At 47.4% G+C, this 18216-nt stretch overlaps 1 protein-coding gene across 1 annotated transcript in view; it reads left to right on the top strand.

Moving 5' to 3' along the window:
* The window catches only part of LOC138980440 (phosphatidate phosphatase LPIN2-like), a 32325-nt gene extending 17410 nt beyond the window's left edge, over positions 1–14915 (top strand). Inside the window, exons 7-17 of the mRNA XM_070353321.1 lie at positions 279–480; positions 842–1132; positions 2115–2184; positions 2742–2954; positions 6093–6181; positions 6515–7040; positions 8340–8488; positions 9091–9330; positions 10687–10795; positions 12824–12927; positions 13602–14915. Coding sequence (XP_070209422.1) covers positions 279–480; positions 842–1132; positions 2115–2184; positions 2742–2954; positions 6093–6181; positions 6515–7040; positions 8340–8488; positions 9091–9330; positions 10687–10795; positions 12824–12927; positions 13602–13896 — 2288 coding nt within the window. The 3' untranslated portion in view covers positions 13897–14915. The remainder of the gene's footprint in view (positions 1–278; positions 481–841; positions 1133–2114; positions 2185–2741; positions 2955–6092; positions 6182–6514; positions 7041–8339; positions 8489–9090; positions 9331–10686; positions 10796–12823; positions 12928–13601) is intronic.
* Positions 14916–18216: the final 3301 nt, after the last annotated feature.

Genomic DNA, 18216 nt, shown 5'->3' with positions numbered 1-18216 from the left:
ATGGGCAGGTGGTGGTTACAGAGAGGTTGTCGGCCGGGCATGTTTGACGGTATTGTGCAGAAATCCATAAACAATAGACTGCCAGCGTTCTGTAATTCACAATCAAGAAACAAGAAAGGTCTGTTATCGGAACGTTGCCTTTATACCAAGACATCGTAACGTGAACTAAACGTTTTGTTTTGTTATAAATATAACGTTCCAATAACATACCTTTCTTGTTTTTTGACTGCATTTTGCAGTGTACATTTCTCAGTAAACACTTGCTGTGTGCGTTTCAGACTCAGAGAAGGTGACGTCTGGTGGTTTGCTGTCGCTGTGGAGCAAGCAGAAGAAGAAAGCCGTGAAGACGACGACCACAGCAGCACCGCCTGTGGAGAAGAAGGAGACGGTGACGGTGGCGGAGCAGAAGGGAATGTACCTGGACGACCTGGCCACACTGGAGGATCCCGAGCTTGCCAAGCTCTACCTGGGCAGTCCCAGGTGAGAACGCTCACCTGTACATCTTTCTACTTTTTTGCTTCTTCCTCCCTCACCTTTTTCTCTAGTTGGGAGGTACACAGTCACAGCGTCGGATTAGTTGAAATTGAGATGAGTTGTGCTTTCAACCAATCAGACTCTGCAGTTGGTCCCTACCCAGTATGTGGGGGGGGGGGGGGAGGGGGGACCCATTGCATCGTGGTCCTCGGCCCAGAGCCCGACTTGTTGTGAAAGCTGAAATCATATCAGATCGAGGCGATAAAAGATTTTACAATGTCATGTGTGGCAGCTTTCCCCTGCCATTTTGGCATTCATACTCTGTCATCGTGTCGAAACAGTGACTGACATCCTGAGTGTGTTACAGGTTCCAGTCTATCCGTGAGGGAGACCGAGAAGACGACAACGAGTCGGGCCGCGGAGCCTCACTCCCACAATCCCCCCATTCCGTGGATGGCGCTATCGGCGGCCCGGTCAGCTTCCTGCAGTCGGAGGTGCGTCACCTGGGCATCGTGTCGCTGTCACTGTGCGGGGGGCTGAGCGAGTGTGAGCCGCTGACGCTGGACAAGTTCATGAAGAAGGTGATCACGTACGACGACCTTGCCGAGCAGCCCTCCATCCTCCTCAACCCTGACCTGGTCATCAAGATTCGCGACGGGTCAGTTTTCTTCATTTGTCTTCACCTTCTGTTCGAGGATGAGTGGGTGTTTAGGCATGAGACGATGCGTAGACTGTTACTAGTGATAGAATGGGAAGGAGAGGGGATGTGTGGAATTGGATGATGAGCGGGCATTTAGGCATTGGATGATGTTGGTAGTAATAGGATGGGAAGCCCCCGAAGGAGAGGGGTTTTTGATTTCCGGGGACGTGATCTCTAGTTCTTCTTCAATGATTCCTTGATGATGTGCGTGCGTAGGCATGGAATGCAGGTGTTGATGGTGATTTGGGGGGGGGGGGGGGGGGCTCTTTTAATTCCTTGATGTAAATGGGTGAATGTGTACTAGTGTTGTTCCCAGACTCATAGGACAGTCGGTCATTTGGACCTGGATTGAACAACATGCTTCAAATATCCTGGCCACAACAAACTTGTTGTCAGCTGACATCTAGGAAAAAAAAGCAAGACAGACAGAGAACTGTGATGGCTGTCTGATGGCTGTCTGATGGCTGATGGCTGTCTGATGGCTGTCTGATGGCTGTCTGATGGCTGTCTGATGGCTGTCTGATGGCTGTCTGATGGCTGTCTGATGGCTGATGGCTGTCTGATGGCTGTCTGATGGCTGTCTGATGGCTGTCTGATGGCTGATGGCTGTCTGATGGCTGTCTGATGGCTGTCTGATGGCTGTCTGATGGCTGTCTGATGGCTGTCTGATGGCTGGCTGATGGCTGTCTGATGGCTGTCTGATGGCTGTCTGATGGCTGTCTGATGGCTGTCTGATGGCTGTCTGATGGCTGATGGCTGTCTGATGGCTGTCTGATGGCTGTCTGATGGCTGTCTGATGGCTGTCTGATTTACTTTGTTTACTGTTCTTATTCTTATACGTTCATGGTGTTTTTACGTGTTTGACAGTTTTTACCCTGCCATACTGTTTACTGTTCAGTTGGAATGAAGAAAGTGTGAGCATAGTGTGTGTGTGTTTCAGGTACTTTAACTGGGCCACAGCGGCCCCCATGGTGCTGTGTGAGATGGCCTTCAACAAACAGCTGCCAGACGTGAGTGTTACTCTGTCAGTAATTCCACGTCTTTTCTCTTGAGTGCATGTTCTCATCATAAAGCATGTAAACTGGCCCCAATTTGAAGAGCCTCTTTCATCTAAAACCTGATGAGTTTCAGGATTTTGCAAGATCTTTAAATGCAGGGTGTAATTGGTTGTTTGTTACATGAATTGAGATTTAAAGTTGAGAATTAAAATAAGAGTATCACATGAGGTCACCCTTTGTCGCGGTCATGTCAAATAAAACTATCACAGGAAAGATCATCCTTTGTTGCGGTCATGTCAATGAAAGTATCACAGGAAAGATCATTCTTTGTTGCGGTCATGTCAATGAAAGTATCACAGGAAAGATCATCCTTTGTTGCGGTCATGTTGTGCTGTGTTATAAAGATGTTTGGGAAAAATTCTTGTTTCTGGCCTGATCTGATATACAGTGTTGTTTGTAAAAACGATCCTGTATGTTTTTTGAAAACAGATACATTTGTGAAAACAATCCTGTGTGTTATTTAAAAACAGCCCTGTGTCATGAGTGAAAACAATCCTGTGTTTTTTCAGTCGACAATGAAGAGCCTAGTGAAGAAGAACATGCCGACGAAGAAAGTGCTGAAGAAGAAAGGGTCGTGGTGGCTGTGGAGGAGCTCGACCAATCAGAACGCAGAGGACGGCACGGAGGATGTCCAACACCCAGCGTCCACTCACATGAGTCCGGCCATCAACGTGACAGCGGTCAGCCTCAGCAGTGACAACGAGGCCGCCTCCAGCAGAGTGGTCAGTGTTTTGTCACAGTCGCTAGGTGTAGTGACCGTTATAGTGTTGTTCCCAGACAGTGACAACGAGGCCACGTCCAGCAGAGTGGTCAGTGTTTTGTCACAGTCGCTAGGTGTAGTGACCGTTATAGTGTTGTTCACAGACAGTGACAACGAGGCCACGTCCAGCAGAGTGGTCAGTGTTTTGTCACAGTCGCTAGGTGTAGTGACCGTTATAGTGTTGTTCCCAGACAGTGACAACGAGGCCACGTCCAGCAGAGTGGTCAGTGTTTTGTCACAGTCGCTAGGTGTAGTGACCGTTATAGTGTTGTTCTCAGACAGTGACAACGAGGCCACGTCCAGCAGAGTGGTCAGTGTTTTGTCACAGTCGCTAGGTGTAGTGACCGTTATAGTGTTGTTCACAGACAGTGACAACGAGGCCACGTCCAGCAGAGTGGTCAGTGTTTTGTCACAGTCGCTAGGTGTAGTGACCGTTATAGTGTTGTTCCCAGACAATGACAACGAGGCCACGTCCAGCAGAGTGGTCAGTGTTTTGTCACAGTCGCTAGGTGTAGTGACCGTTATAGTGTTGTTCCCAGACAGTGACAACGAGGCCGCCTCCAGCAGAGTGGTCAGTGTTTTGTCACAGTCGCTAGGTGTAGTGACCGTTATAGTGTTGTTCCCAGACAGTGATGAGGCCACGTCCAGCAGAGTGGTCAGTGTTTTGTCACAGTCGCTAGGTGTAGTGACCGTTATAGTGTTGTTCACAGACAGTGACAACGAGGCCACGTCCAGCAGAGTGGTCAGTGTTTTGTCACAGTCGCTAGGTGTAGTGACCGTTATAGTGTTGTTCCCAGACAATGACAACGAGGCCACGTCCAGCAGAGTGGTCAGTGTTTTGTCACAGTCGCTAGGTGTAGTGACCGTTATAGTGTTGTTCCCAGACAGTGACAACGAGGCCACGTCCAGCAGAGTGGTCAGTGTTTTGTCACAGTCGCTAGGTGTAGTGACCGTTATAGTGTTGTTCCCAGACAGTGACAACGAGGCCACGTCCAGCAGAGTGGTCAGTGTTTTGTCACAGTCGCTAGGTGTAGTGACCGTTATAGTGTTGTTCACAGACAGTGACAACGAGGCCACGTCCAGCAGAGTGGTCAGTGTTTTGTCACAGTCGCTAGGTGTAGTGACCGTTATAGTGTTGTTCCCAGACAATGACAACGAGGCCACGTCCAGCAGAGTGGTCAGTGTTTTGTCACAGTCGCTAGGTGTAGTGACCGTTATAGTGTTGTTCCCAGACAGTGACAACGAGGCCACGTCCAGCAGAGTGGTCAGTGTTTTGTCACAGTCGCTAGGTGTAGTGACCGTTATAGTGTTGTTCCCAGACAGTGACAACGAGGCCACGTCCAGCAGAGTGGTCAGTGTTTTGTCACAGTCGCTAGGTGTAGTGACCGTTATAGTGTTGTTCACAGACAGTGACAACGAGGCCACGTCCAGCAGAGTGGTCAGTGTTTTGTCACAGTCGCTAGGTGTAGTGACCGTTATAGTGTTGTTCCCAGACAATGACAACGAGGCCACGTCCAGCAGAGTGGTCAGTGTTTTGTCACAGTCGCTAGGTGTAGTGACCGTTATAGTGTTGTTCCCAGACAGTGATGAGGCCACGTCCAGCAGAGTGGTCAGTGTTTTGTCACAGTCGCTAGGTGTAGTGACCGTTATAGTGTTGTTCCCAGACAGTGATGAGGCCACGTCCAGCAGAGTGGTCAGTGTTTTGTCACAGTCGCTAGGTGTAGTGACCGTTATAGTGTTGTTCCCAGACAGTGATGAGGCCACGTCCAGCAGAGTGGTCAGTGTTTTGTCACAGTCGCTAGGTGTAGTGACCGTTATAGTGTTGTTCCCAGACAGTGACAACGAGGCCACGTCCAGCAGAGTGGTCAGTGTTTTGTCACAGTCGCTAGGTGTAGTGACCGTTATAGTGTTGTTCACAGACAGTGACAACGAGGCCACGTCCAGCAGAGTGGTCAGTGTTTTGTCACAGTCGCTAGGTGTAGTGACCGTTATAGTGTTGTTCCCAGACAATGACAACGAGGCCACGTCCAGCAGAGTGGTCAGTGTTTTGTCACAGTCGCTAGGTGTAGTGACCGTTATAGTGTTGTTCCCAGACAGTGACAACGAGGCCACGTCCAGCAGAGTGGTCAGTGTTTTGTCACAGTCGCTAGGTGTAGTGACCGTTATAGTGTTGTTCCCAGACAGTGACAACGAGGCCACGTCCAGCAGAGTGGTCAGTGTTTTGTCACAGTCGCTAGGTGTAGTGACCGTTATAGTGTTGTTCCCAGACAGTGATGAGGCCACGTCCAGCAGAGTGGTCAGTGTTTTGTCACAGTCGCTAGGTGTAGTGACCGTTATAGTGTTGTTCCCAGACAATGACAACGAGGCCGCCTCCAGCAGAGTGGTCAGTGTTTTGTCACAGTCGCTAGGTGTAGTGACCGTTATAGTGTTGTTCCCAGACAGTGACAACGAGGCCGCCTCCAGCAGAGTGGTCAGTGTTTTGTCACAGTCGCTAGGTGTAGTGACCGTTATAGTGTTGTTCCCAGACAGTGACAACGAGGCCACGTCCAGCAGAGTGGTCAGTGTTTTGTCACAGTCGCTAGGTGTAGTGACCGTTATAGTGTTGTTCACAGACAGTGACAACGAGGCCACGTCCAGCAGAGTGGTCAGTGTTTTGTCACAGTCGCTAGGTGTAGTGACCGTTATAGTGTTGTTCCCAGACAATGACAACGAGGCCACGTCCAGCAGAGTGGTCAGTGTTTTGTCACAGTCGCTAGGTGTAGTGACCGTTATAGTGTTGTTCCCAGACAGTGACAACGAGGCCACGTCCAGCAGAGTGGTCAGTGTTTTGTCACAGTCGCTAGGTGTAGTGACCGTTATAGTGTTGTTCCCAGACAATGACAACGAGGCCACGTCCAGCAGAGTGGTCAGTGTTTTGTCACAGTCGCTAGGTGTAGTGACCGTTATAGTGTTGTTCTCAGACAGTGACAACGAGGCCACGTCCAGCAGAGTGGTCAGTGTTTTGGGTGTTACGGGTTACCGTAAACAGACCTTTTTTTTTGTTTGCCTTAGAGGAGTATGAGTCATTGAGTACTACACAGAGCACTGTATGTTTCCACAGAGCGAGTCCAGTCTGAGTCCAGTGGTCAGTCCGGCCACCAGTCCACCGACCAGCGTCCACAACACACCCAGAAAGTTCCACCATGACAGGTCAGTCTCGGCCTTCACTGGCCAGTGTCAAGTGTGCTCTTAGTGTTAGCAAGGTCTTTTTCACAGGTATTTTGTGTAACAAAAACCAAAAAACAAGATTGCTTTGCTTGTCTTCCCTGCAAGCAGCTGAACATTTTGTCAGTCTCTGTGAACGTAAGGTAACGTTTTGTTTTGTCAGAAACTTTCCAACAACCCCCTTTCTTGTCTTTTGATTGTGAATGTTGGAACGTTGTCAGTCTCTTTGTTTTTAGATTGCTGCTCATTTTGTGCAAGCTATAAGGTTAATTGTCATAGACTAATCCAGGTTTTTGTGTGTGTATGTTATGTTGACAGGAACCAGGAGTCAGAACAGCAACATTTAGAGACAGACACAGACAACTCCGAGAAGGAAAATCTGGCAGCCAGAATTGCCATCCCCTCCTCCCCCTCTATCTCCCCTCCCTCCTCTCCCCCCGCCCTCTCCTCCTGTCTCCCCACCGACACTGACACCCCTCTCGCCCACCCCTCCTCTCCCCCCGCCCTCTCCTCCTGTCTCCCCACCGACACTGACACCCCTCTTGCCCACCCCTCCTCTCACCCCGACCACCCCTCCTCCCATCCCTCTGACTCAACCACACACCCCACCCACTCCCCACCGCCCCCCACCCATTCCTCCTCTTCCCCCTTCACCTCCACCCTCACTGTCAGTACTGAAGACCTCCTCAATGACCAGCCCCCCTCCCCCACCCCCTCTCTCTCCCCCTCCCACCTGCTGGATGTGGATGCGGGGCCGTCGGTCGGCAGCGAGGATGTGTGTATCGACCTCGGCAAGCCAATGGAGAAATACATCAAGGCTCTGCGCCTCACCTCAGAGCAAGTGGTTCGTGACCTTGTTTTTTTTCTTCAAAATGATTTATTCAAGCAGTTTGTTCACATTTTGTCATGCTATGCACACAACACAAGGATATACAGTGGTACCTGCGATATAAGGACACCCTTGGGAATAAGTAGAAGCGTCCCTCCATAGCAGGTGGCCTCAATCAATCAATCAATATGAGGCTTAAATCGCGCGTATTCCGTGGGTACAGTTGTAAGGGATTTTTATTTATTTTTTTAAAATTTTTATTTTATGCAATTTATATCGCGCACATATTCAAGGCGCAGGGATTTATTTATGGCGTGTGATATGGAATTTTTTTACACAATACATCACGCATTCACATCGGCCAGCAGATCGCAGCCATTTCGGCGCATATCCTACTTTTCATGGCCTATTATTCCAAGTCACACGGGTATTTTGGTGGACATTTTTATCTATGCCTATACAATTTTGCCAGGAAAGACCCTTTTGTCAATCGTGGGATCTTTAACAAGCACACCCCAATGTAGTGTACAACAAAGGGACCTCGGTTTTTTGTCTCATTCGAAAGACTAGCACTTGAACCCACCACCTAGGTTAGGAAAGGGGGGAGAAAATTGCTGACGCCCTGACCCAGGGTCGAACTCGCTTCCGAGCGCAAGTGCGTTACCACTCGGCCACCCGGGCCTGTCATGACAGGTCTACTTTGGTCAAGATAATAGATAAAGGGACTACTGAATGTGTCCTCTCAAGGGAGGTGTCCTCTCAAGGGAGGTGTCCTCTCATTGCAGGGGCCCACATCGCAGGGACCACTATAATATGTAAGATGCAAAAAAGACATGTTCAGTACGATAGGAAAGCAACTATTACAGATACTGCTTTTCACTACAATAGGCCAACAACAATAACAGATAATGCGTTTCTGTAGCTTCCTCAAGGATGTGTTAACCGATACTCTCTTGGATTTTACCAGGTCAAATATGACAATGCTACTAAACTGCGTTGTCCATCAGTCAGAACTATTGGATAGTATTTTACGTGACGGAGATATTTTCAAGCAAAAATAACGGTCTTGTTAAATAAACAGAATAGATATAACACATTTGGTAGAGTGCAGAAATGCAAAACTCTCAAAATCCAAAATGTTGGCCATGGCTCGAGTTTATTGCTGTTATCTCTGTTCGGCCACAGCGACTTTGTTATCCTTTTGTTGGAGCCGGTCACATATGTGATTCGGGTAAGTATATTAATCAAATAAAAATTTACTTTTAACATTTTCGAGTTAACCTCTTTAACACTGTGTGTGTGATCTGTGTACAGGAAAAACTGAACCTGCGTGAGGGTCAGAACGAGATCTCGTTCTCCGTGACGACGCAGTACCAGGGAACCACGCGCTGCATGTCACACATCTATCTCTGGAACTACGATGACAAGATCGTCATCTCCGACATCGATGGAACCATCACCAAGTGAGTTTTTGTTGCTATGCAGAGGGAGGGACAGAGGGAGGGTGGGCGGGCTTGTCTGTGCGTGTGTGTGAGAGAGAGACAGACAGACAGAGAGACAGTGTGTGTGTCACTGTGTGTGTTTGTGTGTGTGTGTGACAGAGAAAGAGACAAAGAGATTGACAGACATACAAGGGAAGAAAGAGAGAGTGTTTGTGTGTGTGTGTGTCACTGTGTGTGTGTGTGTCACTGTGTGTGTGTGTCACTGTGTGTGTGTCACTGTGTGTGTGTGTCACTGTGTGTATGTGTGTCACTGTGTGTGTGTGTGTCACTGTGTGTGTGTGTGTCACTGTGTGTGTGTTATTGTGTGTTTGTGTCACTGTGTGCGTGTGTGTGTGTGTCACTGTGTGTGTGTGTGTGTGTGTGTCACTGTGTGCGTGTGTGTGCCTGCGTGTGTGTCACTGTGTGTGTGTGTGTCACTGTGTGTGTGTGTGTCACTGTGTGTGTGTGTGTGACAGAGAAAGAGACAAAGAGAGTAACAGACAGAGATACAAGGGAAGACGGAGGGAGGGAGAGAGATTTGAGTTGAAAGAAGTTGAGGGAGCTAATCCTGCCTACTTGTTCAGGTCGGATGTGATGGGTCAGATACTGCCGCTGATCGGTCGCGACTGGTCGCAGTCAGGTGTGGCCCAGCTGTTCACGCGCATCAACAACAACGGCTACAAGCTGCTCTACCTGTCGGCACGGGCCATCGGACAGTCACGCATCACAAAAGATCTGCTGAGGAGTATCCGGCAAGGTGACCGTGTGCTGCCTGATGGACCTCTGCTGCTCAACCCCACATCGCTCATCAGCGCCTTCCATCGGTCAGTGGCTGTCATGTGTGTCTTCCATCGGTCAGTGGCTGTCATGTGTGTCTTCCATCGGTCAGTGGCTGTCATGTGTGCCTTCCATCGGTCAGTGGCTGTCATGTGTGCCTTCCATCGGTCAGTGGCTGTCATGTTTGTCCTTCCATCGGTCAGTGGCTGTCATGTGTGTCTTCCATCGGTCAGTGGCTGTCATGTGTGTCTTCCATCGGTCAGTGGCTGTCATGTGTGTCCTTCCATCGGTCAGTGGCTGTCATGTGTGCCTTCCATCGGTCAGTGGCTGTCATGTGTGTCTTCCATCGGTCAGTGGCTGTCATGTGTGTCTTCCATCGGTCAGTGGCTGTCATGTGTGCCTTCCATCGGTCAGTGGCTGTCATGTGTGTCTTCCATCGGTCAGTGGCTGTCATGTGTGTCTTCCATCGGTCAGTGGCTGTCATGTGTGTCCTTCCATCGGTCAGTGGCTGTCATGTGTGTCTTCCATCGGTCAGTGGCTGTCATGTGTGTCTTCCATCGGTCAGTGGCTGTCATGTGTGTCTTCCATCGGTCAGTGGCTGTCATGTGTGTCTTCCATCGGTCAGTGGCTGTCATGTGTGTCCTTCCATCGGTCAGTGGCTGTCATGTGTGTCCTTCCATCGGTCAGTGGCTGTCATGTGTGTCTTCCATCGGTCAGTGGCTGTCATGTGTGTTCCATCGGTCAGTGGCTGTCATGTGTGTCTTCCATCGGTCAGTGTCTGTCATATGTGTCCTTCCATCGGTCAGTGGCTGTCATGTGTGTCTTCCATCGGTCAGTGGCTGTCATGTGTGTCCTTCCATCGGTCAGTGGCTGTCATGTGTGTCCTTCCATCGGTCAGTGGCTGTCATGTGTGTCTTGTACCTGGCTCTTGCTATCAGTGTTTGTGTGCGCCTGTTTTCCTGTGTGTGTGTTTGTGTGCACGTGTGTGTGTTTGTGTGTGATTGAGTGTGTGCCTGTGCGTGCTTGTATGTGTGTGTGTGTATGTGTGTGAGTGTGAGCATGCATGTGAGTGTGCGTGCACATGCGTGTTTGAGTGTGGGTGTGTGTGTGGGGGTGGGTGTTTTCGTGTTCAGTGTCTGTTGCACAGGTAATTGTAAAGAAGAATTCAGGGTAGTTCATGATTCACGGTTGGAAGCAGGGCAGAAGTGCACAAGAAAGTTGCCACCCAAACGGGAGCCACTTACAGTGTCGGATTGGTTGAAACTCAGATGTGTTGTGATTTCAACGAATCAGAACCCGCAGTTGGCACCAAGTTTCCGTTGGTGCACCTCAGTCCTTGCTCCTTTGTATTTAAAAAAATAGCAATTCACGTTAACTTATTAATTTCTTTGTGTGTTTGACAGGGAGGTGGTGTTGAAGAACCCTGAGGAGTTCAAGATACACTGTCTGAAGGACATCGCCGCCCTCTTCCCAAACTCACCCTTCTACGCTGGATTCGGCAACAAGATCAACGTGAGTCGGCTTCTACTGCCCTCAGCTTCTTAATGCTTTCTCTGGGCTGGTTGCTTTCTCTGGACTGGCTGCTTTCTCTGGGCTGGTTGCTTTCTCTGGACTGGCTGGCTGCTTTCTCTGGACTGGCTGCTTTCTCTGGACTGGCTGCTTTCTCTGGACTGGCTGCTTTCTCTGGACTGGCTGCTTTCTCTGGACTGGCTGGTTGCTTTCTCTGGACTTTCTGCTTTCTCTGGACTGGCTGGCTGCTTTCTCTGGGCTGGTTGCTTTCTCTGGACTGGCTGCTTTCTCTGGGCTGTCTGCTTTCTCTGGACTATCTGCTTTCTCTGGACTGGCTGCTTTCTCTGGACTGGCTGCTTTCTCTGGACTGGCTGGGTGCTTTCTCTGGACTGGCTGCTTTCTCTGGGCTGTCTGCTTTCTCTGGACTGGCTGCTTTCTATGGACTGGCTGCTTTCTCTGGACTGGCTGCTTTCTCTGGACTAGCTGCTTTCTCTGGACTGGCTGCTTTCTCTGGACTGGCTGCTTTCTCTGGGCTGGCTGCTTTCTCTGGACTGGCTGCTTTCTCTGGACTGGTTGCTTTCTCTGGGCTGGCTGGCTGCTTTCTCTGGACTGGCTGGCTGCTTTCTCTGGGCTGGTTGCTTTCTCTGGACTGGCTGCTTTCTCTGGGCTGGCTGCTTTCTCTGGACTGGCTGCTTTCTCTGGACTGGCTGGTTGCTTTCTCTGGACTTTCTGCTTTCTCTGGACTGGCTGCTTTCTCTGGACTGGCTGCTTTCTCTGGACTGGTTGCTTTCTCTGGACTTTCTGCTTTCTCTGGACTGGCTGCTTTCTCTGGACTGGCTGCTTTCTCTGGACTGGTTGCTTTCTCTGGGCTGGCTGCTTTCTCTGGACTATCTGCTTTCTCTGGACTATCTGCTTTCTCTGGACTGGTTGCTTTCTCTGGACTGGCTGCTTTCTCTGGACTCTCTGCTTTCTCTGGACTGGCTGCTTTCTCTGGACTATCTGCTTTCTCTGGACTATCTGCTTTCTCTGGACTGGCTGCTTTCTCTGGACTATCTGCTTTCTCTGGACTGGCTGGCTGCTTTCTCTGGACTGGCTGCTTTCTCTGGACTGGCTGCTTTCTCTGGACTGGCTGCTTTCTCTGGACTGGCTGGCTGATTTCTCTGGACTATCTGCTTTCTCTGGACTATCTGCTTTCTCTGGACTGGCTGCTTTCTCTGGACTATCTGCTTTCTCTGGACTATCTGCTTTCTCTGGACTGGCTGCTTTCTCTGGACTGGCTGGCTGCTTTCTCTGGACTATCTGCTTTCTCTGGACTATCTGCTTTCTCTGGGCCGTCTGCTTTCTCTGGACTATCTGCTTTCTCTGGACTATCTGCTTTCTCTTGACTATTTGCTTTCTCCAGCAATCACCCTATGTACGAGGTGTCTGGAAACACCACCGCGCGGAGAGGTTTTGCGGCCAGCGATGCAAAGAGAAAGAGGGACATTTTTCTCGGGCTTACGAGACAGCAAGCACTATGTCTCTATACTGTAATGTCAGAAGAATTATTGCAGTGTATAACAGTCACTTAAAATTGACTCCAAAATTCAGTTAATCAGATTTAGTTTTTGTGTAGTTATTGAAAGAATAACACACAATTCTGTGACTGTTTGGATACAGTATGAAAGGAGACTGTGTTAGCTATACAGCAGAAAGTGAAAAGTGGGGGAGAGGAAAGGAGGGGGGGGGGGGGGAGGGCAGGCAGGAGGTTGCTGAATTCATGAACAGTGACAGTTTGTTACAAGGAGAGTGTTACATTTGGCTTTGACATTTTATTTTTTATTTCATGATGTGATGGAATAATCAGAGTTCAGACATGTCAGAATGTGTTTCCAGTGGTTATTGTTATCAGAAAGCATCATCATTCAAACGTGTTCAGTGCTCCTGTTTGGCTGCAGTGTATGATTGTGGATGGGTAAGGCACCATTGATTTTGCCACCTTAGTAGGATGCGTGTTGTGTGGTCTATTCAATGTGATAGTGTGGTGTGCAGGATGTGATAGCGTACCGAGCGCTGCAGATTCCCAGTTTCCGTATCTTCACCATCAACCCTCAGGGACAGCTGCGCTACGAGTTCAGTCACACCTTCCTCTCCTCGTGAGTAGCCTTGACCTTGTGCCCCGGATTGTGTTTTATTTTCTGTGATTGTGTCCTGAACAGACATACCTTTGTCCAGTTGTAAATTGTGCTTAGTTTTGTTCTCTTCGTGATGTTTTAACTGTAGAGTTGACATCTTTTACAGCCTAACTTTTATGTCTTTGTCAGTAGCTACTCATACATTCTTTAGAGCACGTCATTACGCAAGCAAGCTACCTACCGTTTATACACATGTATATCACTATATCTATGTGTGTGTGTGTATTCAAATGTATGTAAGAAGGCCACGTGGTAGTCACAAAGAAACAAAAGGCAGCCCAAACAGTTCCTGAATTGAGTGGTAAATCAGCTTAAGCACCACACGTCGAACAAAATGTTGTTGAGATTTTTTTGTGGAAAGCATTTGTAAAGCCTGTCCTTTACTGGGCGAAGTCGACTACGCAAAGTATTCTACGCGAAGCTGGTCGCACAAACGTTAATTAGCACTGCGTTTTCGTGTGAAAAGTCTTTGCAAAGTGGACTTTGGGCTCAATTAAGAACGGCAAGTTAATTGAAACAGGATGATTTAAAAATATAATCTGGTTTGTCAAGAGCTAAACTTTATCAGAGATTTTCTTGTTAGAATTGACCTTTCAGTGCACGGCTCATCCTGTATGACGTCATATATCTTACAGCTACAGCAAGATGAGCGACATCGCTGACCACTTCTTCCCCCCCATCAGCGTCGACAGCCGCAGCATGTCTAACGAGTTCAGCAGCGTCAACTACTGGCGCACCCCACCCCCCATCGTCGACCCCCTGGACCTGGTCACAGTCACCACCCTCAACGAGACAGTCACCGCCACCATGCCCATCACTGTCGCCACGATGACTGCTGCCCCCACTGCCACTGCCACCACCACCGCTACGGTGACTCTAGCGGTGAGCCCAGTGGTGGTGGAGGAGGAGAAAGAGGGGGCTGAGAGTTGACAGGAGGGGGGCACACCCACCGCTCGTCGCCATGACACCGCCACCACCACCACCATCACCCACTTCTATTCCAACGTCTATAGTGGGCGCAGGGGGGCTGGTGATACTCACACCAGAGACAGCAACAACAACCTGGATGACAACAACAACAGCAGTAACAACAACAACAACAACAGTAACAACAGTGTTGAAAGTGACGCACACAGCCATTGTGAGAAAAGTCCTTCCTTGCACGAGGAAGGCAGTGACGATTCTGTGGATTACACCTCTCTTCACCATCCCTCACGCCTTCCTTGCACGAGGAAGGCAGTGACGATTCTGTGGATTACACCTCTCTTCACCATCCCTCACGCCTTCCTTGCACGAGGAAGGCAGTGACGATTCTGTGGATTACACCTCTCTTCACCATCCCTCACGCCTTCCTTGCACGAGGAAGGCAGTGACGATTCTGTGGATTACACCTCTCTTCACCATCCCTCACGCTTTCCTTCCGCAAAGACTTCTGCGCCTGTGGCTATCCCATCATGCCCCTCTTCCTCGCTGCCGTCCGGCAGTCTTTCGTCTTTCCTTTCGTCGTCGTCATCGTCATCATTGTCTCTGAGTTATAGTGGACTTCACTCCAACTTTTGGCTTGCTGAAATTGACTGATGTGTGAAGGTCACTCGTCTGTGGCATTTTGCAATGATCGGGACGGATATCTGTTAGATGCAGACTGCCTTGGAAGCAAAATATTTCTTTTATTCAAATACAGCTATTTGTTTTCATGAAGGGAACACATTCTGTGAAACAACAAAAGGGAAATGAGAGTTGGCCTTTTACAAAAATTGTTGTCGGAAGATGATTAAAAAAAAAAGAGTAAAACATGTTGGAAAAAATGTAACAAAAAGGTTACAAAATTGTAAGAAGAAGAACAACAAACTGTACTTAAAAGAGTTAAAATGGTTTTAATTTTGTGTTATGTTATAACTTTAAGAGGAGGAAGGCTTAGAGGAAATGTTTAAATGGTAAGAAGAGAGAGAGGGGGGGGGGGGGGGGGGGGGGGGGGGACGGGGGGATGTTTGTTGTGTTGGGGATCAAATTAAGAAATTGATAATTCAATCTAGAATTCAGCCAAGCATCATGATTTGGTGTGGTGATGTTACATAGACATGAAAGATTGTTTTTTGCTGACCTGTCTGCAGCGGTCCCTGTACATGAACATGACAGTAAGGGGGGGGGGGGGGGGGGGGGGGGGGATAGGGGACCAACATTGCGTGTATGCTGGTTTCATGGTAGTATCTTGTCATTGGAGCTTCCTTTCCTTGAACCAAGATTATCATCTTTATTTTCATACTGCTTTCCTGCAGTGACAGTGTTGCCAGTAGCTTTTTTCGCATTACTATGAGCGGTTAATCCTTCAACATGTGCACACACTCAGAAATATATTCTTTATTCTAGGTCATTTATACTCGCTCATGCACTCATTCACTCGTTAACTGACACACTCACTCATCCACTTACACACCCACCAAGTAAATCACTTTACTACTTAATCACTTGCCATGTCAATCACACATGTACACATTCACTCACTCGGACACTCACTCACTCGCTTGCTCATTTGCTAGCTGACAGAGACCTACCTGCTCTCTGAGAGAGTGGAAGTGATAGCCTTTCTTTGTCTGACAAAGAACACTTAACAGTATTTCACATGATAGAACTGAAAGCTTTAATCCATGGAAACCTGTGCTGGCAACTGCTGTGATAATTTGGGTTAAGTAATAACTCTTGATGGGTTATGTCAGTTATTATTTCAAACGTTTCAAATATTTGTAAGAGTGGTATATTTTAAACCAGAATTTCAGATGTAAGGAAATTCCGTAGAAAAAAATACAGATACTTTTCTACCACAGACTTTCTCAGAATGATGGCATTCTTTTTTTAAAGTAGCTCACCATGTTACTTTGTTAGGTTAATTTGGCGATGGGAGAAAGCTGGTGTGAAGTTTGAGAGCGGTTTATCTGCTCCACGGACGTTCCCCACTGCTCATTGGTTTCATTCCTCTCATTTTTCTTCTTAAGGCAACAAATAAAAAAAAATTCTGTTTACGGTAACATAGGCCCAAAAAAAATAGGGTCGGTAGGTCAGGATTTAAAAAAAAAAACACCATATTTTTCAGTTATTTTGCCAAAAAAACAGACCTTTTTTTTCTTCTTTTTTTCCCCAAATGGCAAAAAAAAAGTCAAGGGTCGCGCGAAAAAATAGGGTCGGTCGGGATACCGTAAACAGACTATTTTTTTGTGTGCACGCCTAATCTCAATATCTGCCCTGTGTTTTCATGTGATTTCAACATTTGCATGGGTGGGATTCTTCCGGTATATATGTCTGTGGTGATGTTTTTTTGGTTGTTACTTATACAAATCCTTCAGCATCTGGGGGCCCCCTGACCCCCCCCCCCCCCCCCCCCCCCCCCTTACAATTCTTCAGGATTCGTGACATTTTTCAGTCCCACCTTTGCGTTTGTTTCTTTTTTTAATCACCCTGTGATTGTGCTTTGTGATCCGCAATGGCTACTGATGCATTTTATTGTGCTGTTACTTGCTGTTGTGACGGTAATTATGGCCGATAGGTGGGTGCGCCCATACTCTTAACAAGCAGCGGTGTTTTGAGGAGTATTTTGTGATTTGTGAACTTGTTCTGTTTGATTTGTGGAATGCAGTGGTACCCGTCTTGACCACAAAGAGTCTTAAAAAAAAAAGTGAAATTATTCTGCCTGATTTGTGAGGTAGTACATGTATCTACATGTACACTACATTGGGGTGTGCACCTTAAAGATCCCACGATTGACAAAAGGGTCTTTCCTGGCAAAATTGTATAGGCATAGATAAATATGTCCACCAAAATACCCGTGTGACTTGGAATAATAGACCGTGAAAAGTAGGATATGCGCCGAAATGGCTGCGATCTGCTGGCCGATGTGAATGCGTGATGTATTGTGTTTAAAAAATTCCATCTCACACAGCATAAATAAATCCCTGCGCCTTGAATATGTGCGCGATATAAATTGCATAAAATTAAAATTAAAAAAATAAATCCCTGCGCTTAGAACTGTACCCACGGAATACGCACGATATAAGCCTCATATTGATTGATCTATAGATTAGCTTTGTGATCAATCAATCAATCAATATGAGGCTTATATCGCGCGTATTCCGTGGGTACAGTTATTAGAGTGAAAACTACCAAGCGCTGAAAGGACATGATTTAACTGTGGCTGTAAGAATGGCTGTAAGAATGGCTGTAAGAATGGCTGTAAGAATGGCTGTAAGAATGGCTGTAAGAATGGCTGTAAGAAGTATAGAACTTGTAAACCACGAGCCATTCCCATTTGTTTTGTAGTTCGCTTTCAGGGCCAGATTTTCTCCCCAGTCGAATGGTAGATAAGGGCTCCATTGTCGATCCATATTATTTATATGTGATTTTGTTGTTTCCATGCATACCGTTATGCAGCCATATGTATATAAATGTGTGTGTGCATTTTTCTTTTTGTTGTGATTTCTTAAATTCCAGTGTGATGAACTAGTCATTGATGATAAAGAGGTCATTATATTAGTTGTTTGAAACTGTCGTTGGTAATTTTAGGTTCAGCTAGCGAGAACAAGGGTTCCATTATACATTGTGTGATCTCAACCTTGCTCTGGTTGGTTGGACACTGCTTTAGTGTGTGTGTGTGTGTGTGTGTGTGTGTGTGTGTGTGTGTGTGTGTGTGTGTGTGTGTGTGTGTGTGTGTGTGTGTGTGTGTGTGTGTTTTCTGTCCTTATTTTCCCCCACTCTTAATAAAACGTATGTCATTTTGTTTCTTCAAGTTTTGAATGCTTTGTATAATGATTTGAAGAAGTGTTGTCTATTGTTTTCTTCAGTGGTATGTAATACATGACTGGTCTTGACCCAGTGCAAAAAACTGCAATTACGTCATTGTGGTCTTTGCCAAAGTCTCCATCATTTGAAACAGGAAAGTCATAATCAGCCCATCTCCCCCCATCCCCCGTCGCGATATAACCTTCGTGGTTGAAAACGACGTTAAACACCAAATAAAGAAAGAAAGTATAATGTTTAAGTATCTAAAGAGTGTCAGTTTTACTCCTTAAACCTGATTGGTTTACAAGCAGCCTTAGAAAAGTCGAGCTGCTTTGTTTAAATAATATTTTTTGTTACTTAAATATACTTATCAATTGCTTGTCAAGTAAATATACTTATGAATTTGCTTCTGTCTCATTCACGTAGTCAGTGTACTGCTTTGAACAACATTATTTATGGCGCTTGTGAGTTTCAGAGAGAAGA

Source organism: Littorina saxatilis, linkage group LG11 (genome assembly GCF_037325665.1).
Source record: "Littorina saxatilis isolate snail1 linkage group LG11, US_GU_Lsax_2.0, whole genome shotgun sequence".
Taxonomy (NCBI): Eukaryota; Metazoa; Mollusca; class Gastropoda; order Littorinimorpha; family Littorinidae; genus Littorina; species Littorina saxatilis.
This window is presented reverse-complemented; position numbering and strand designations above follow the sequence as displayed.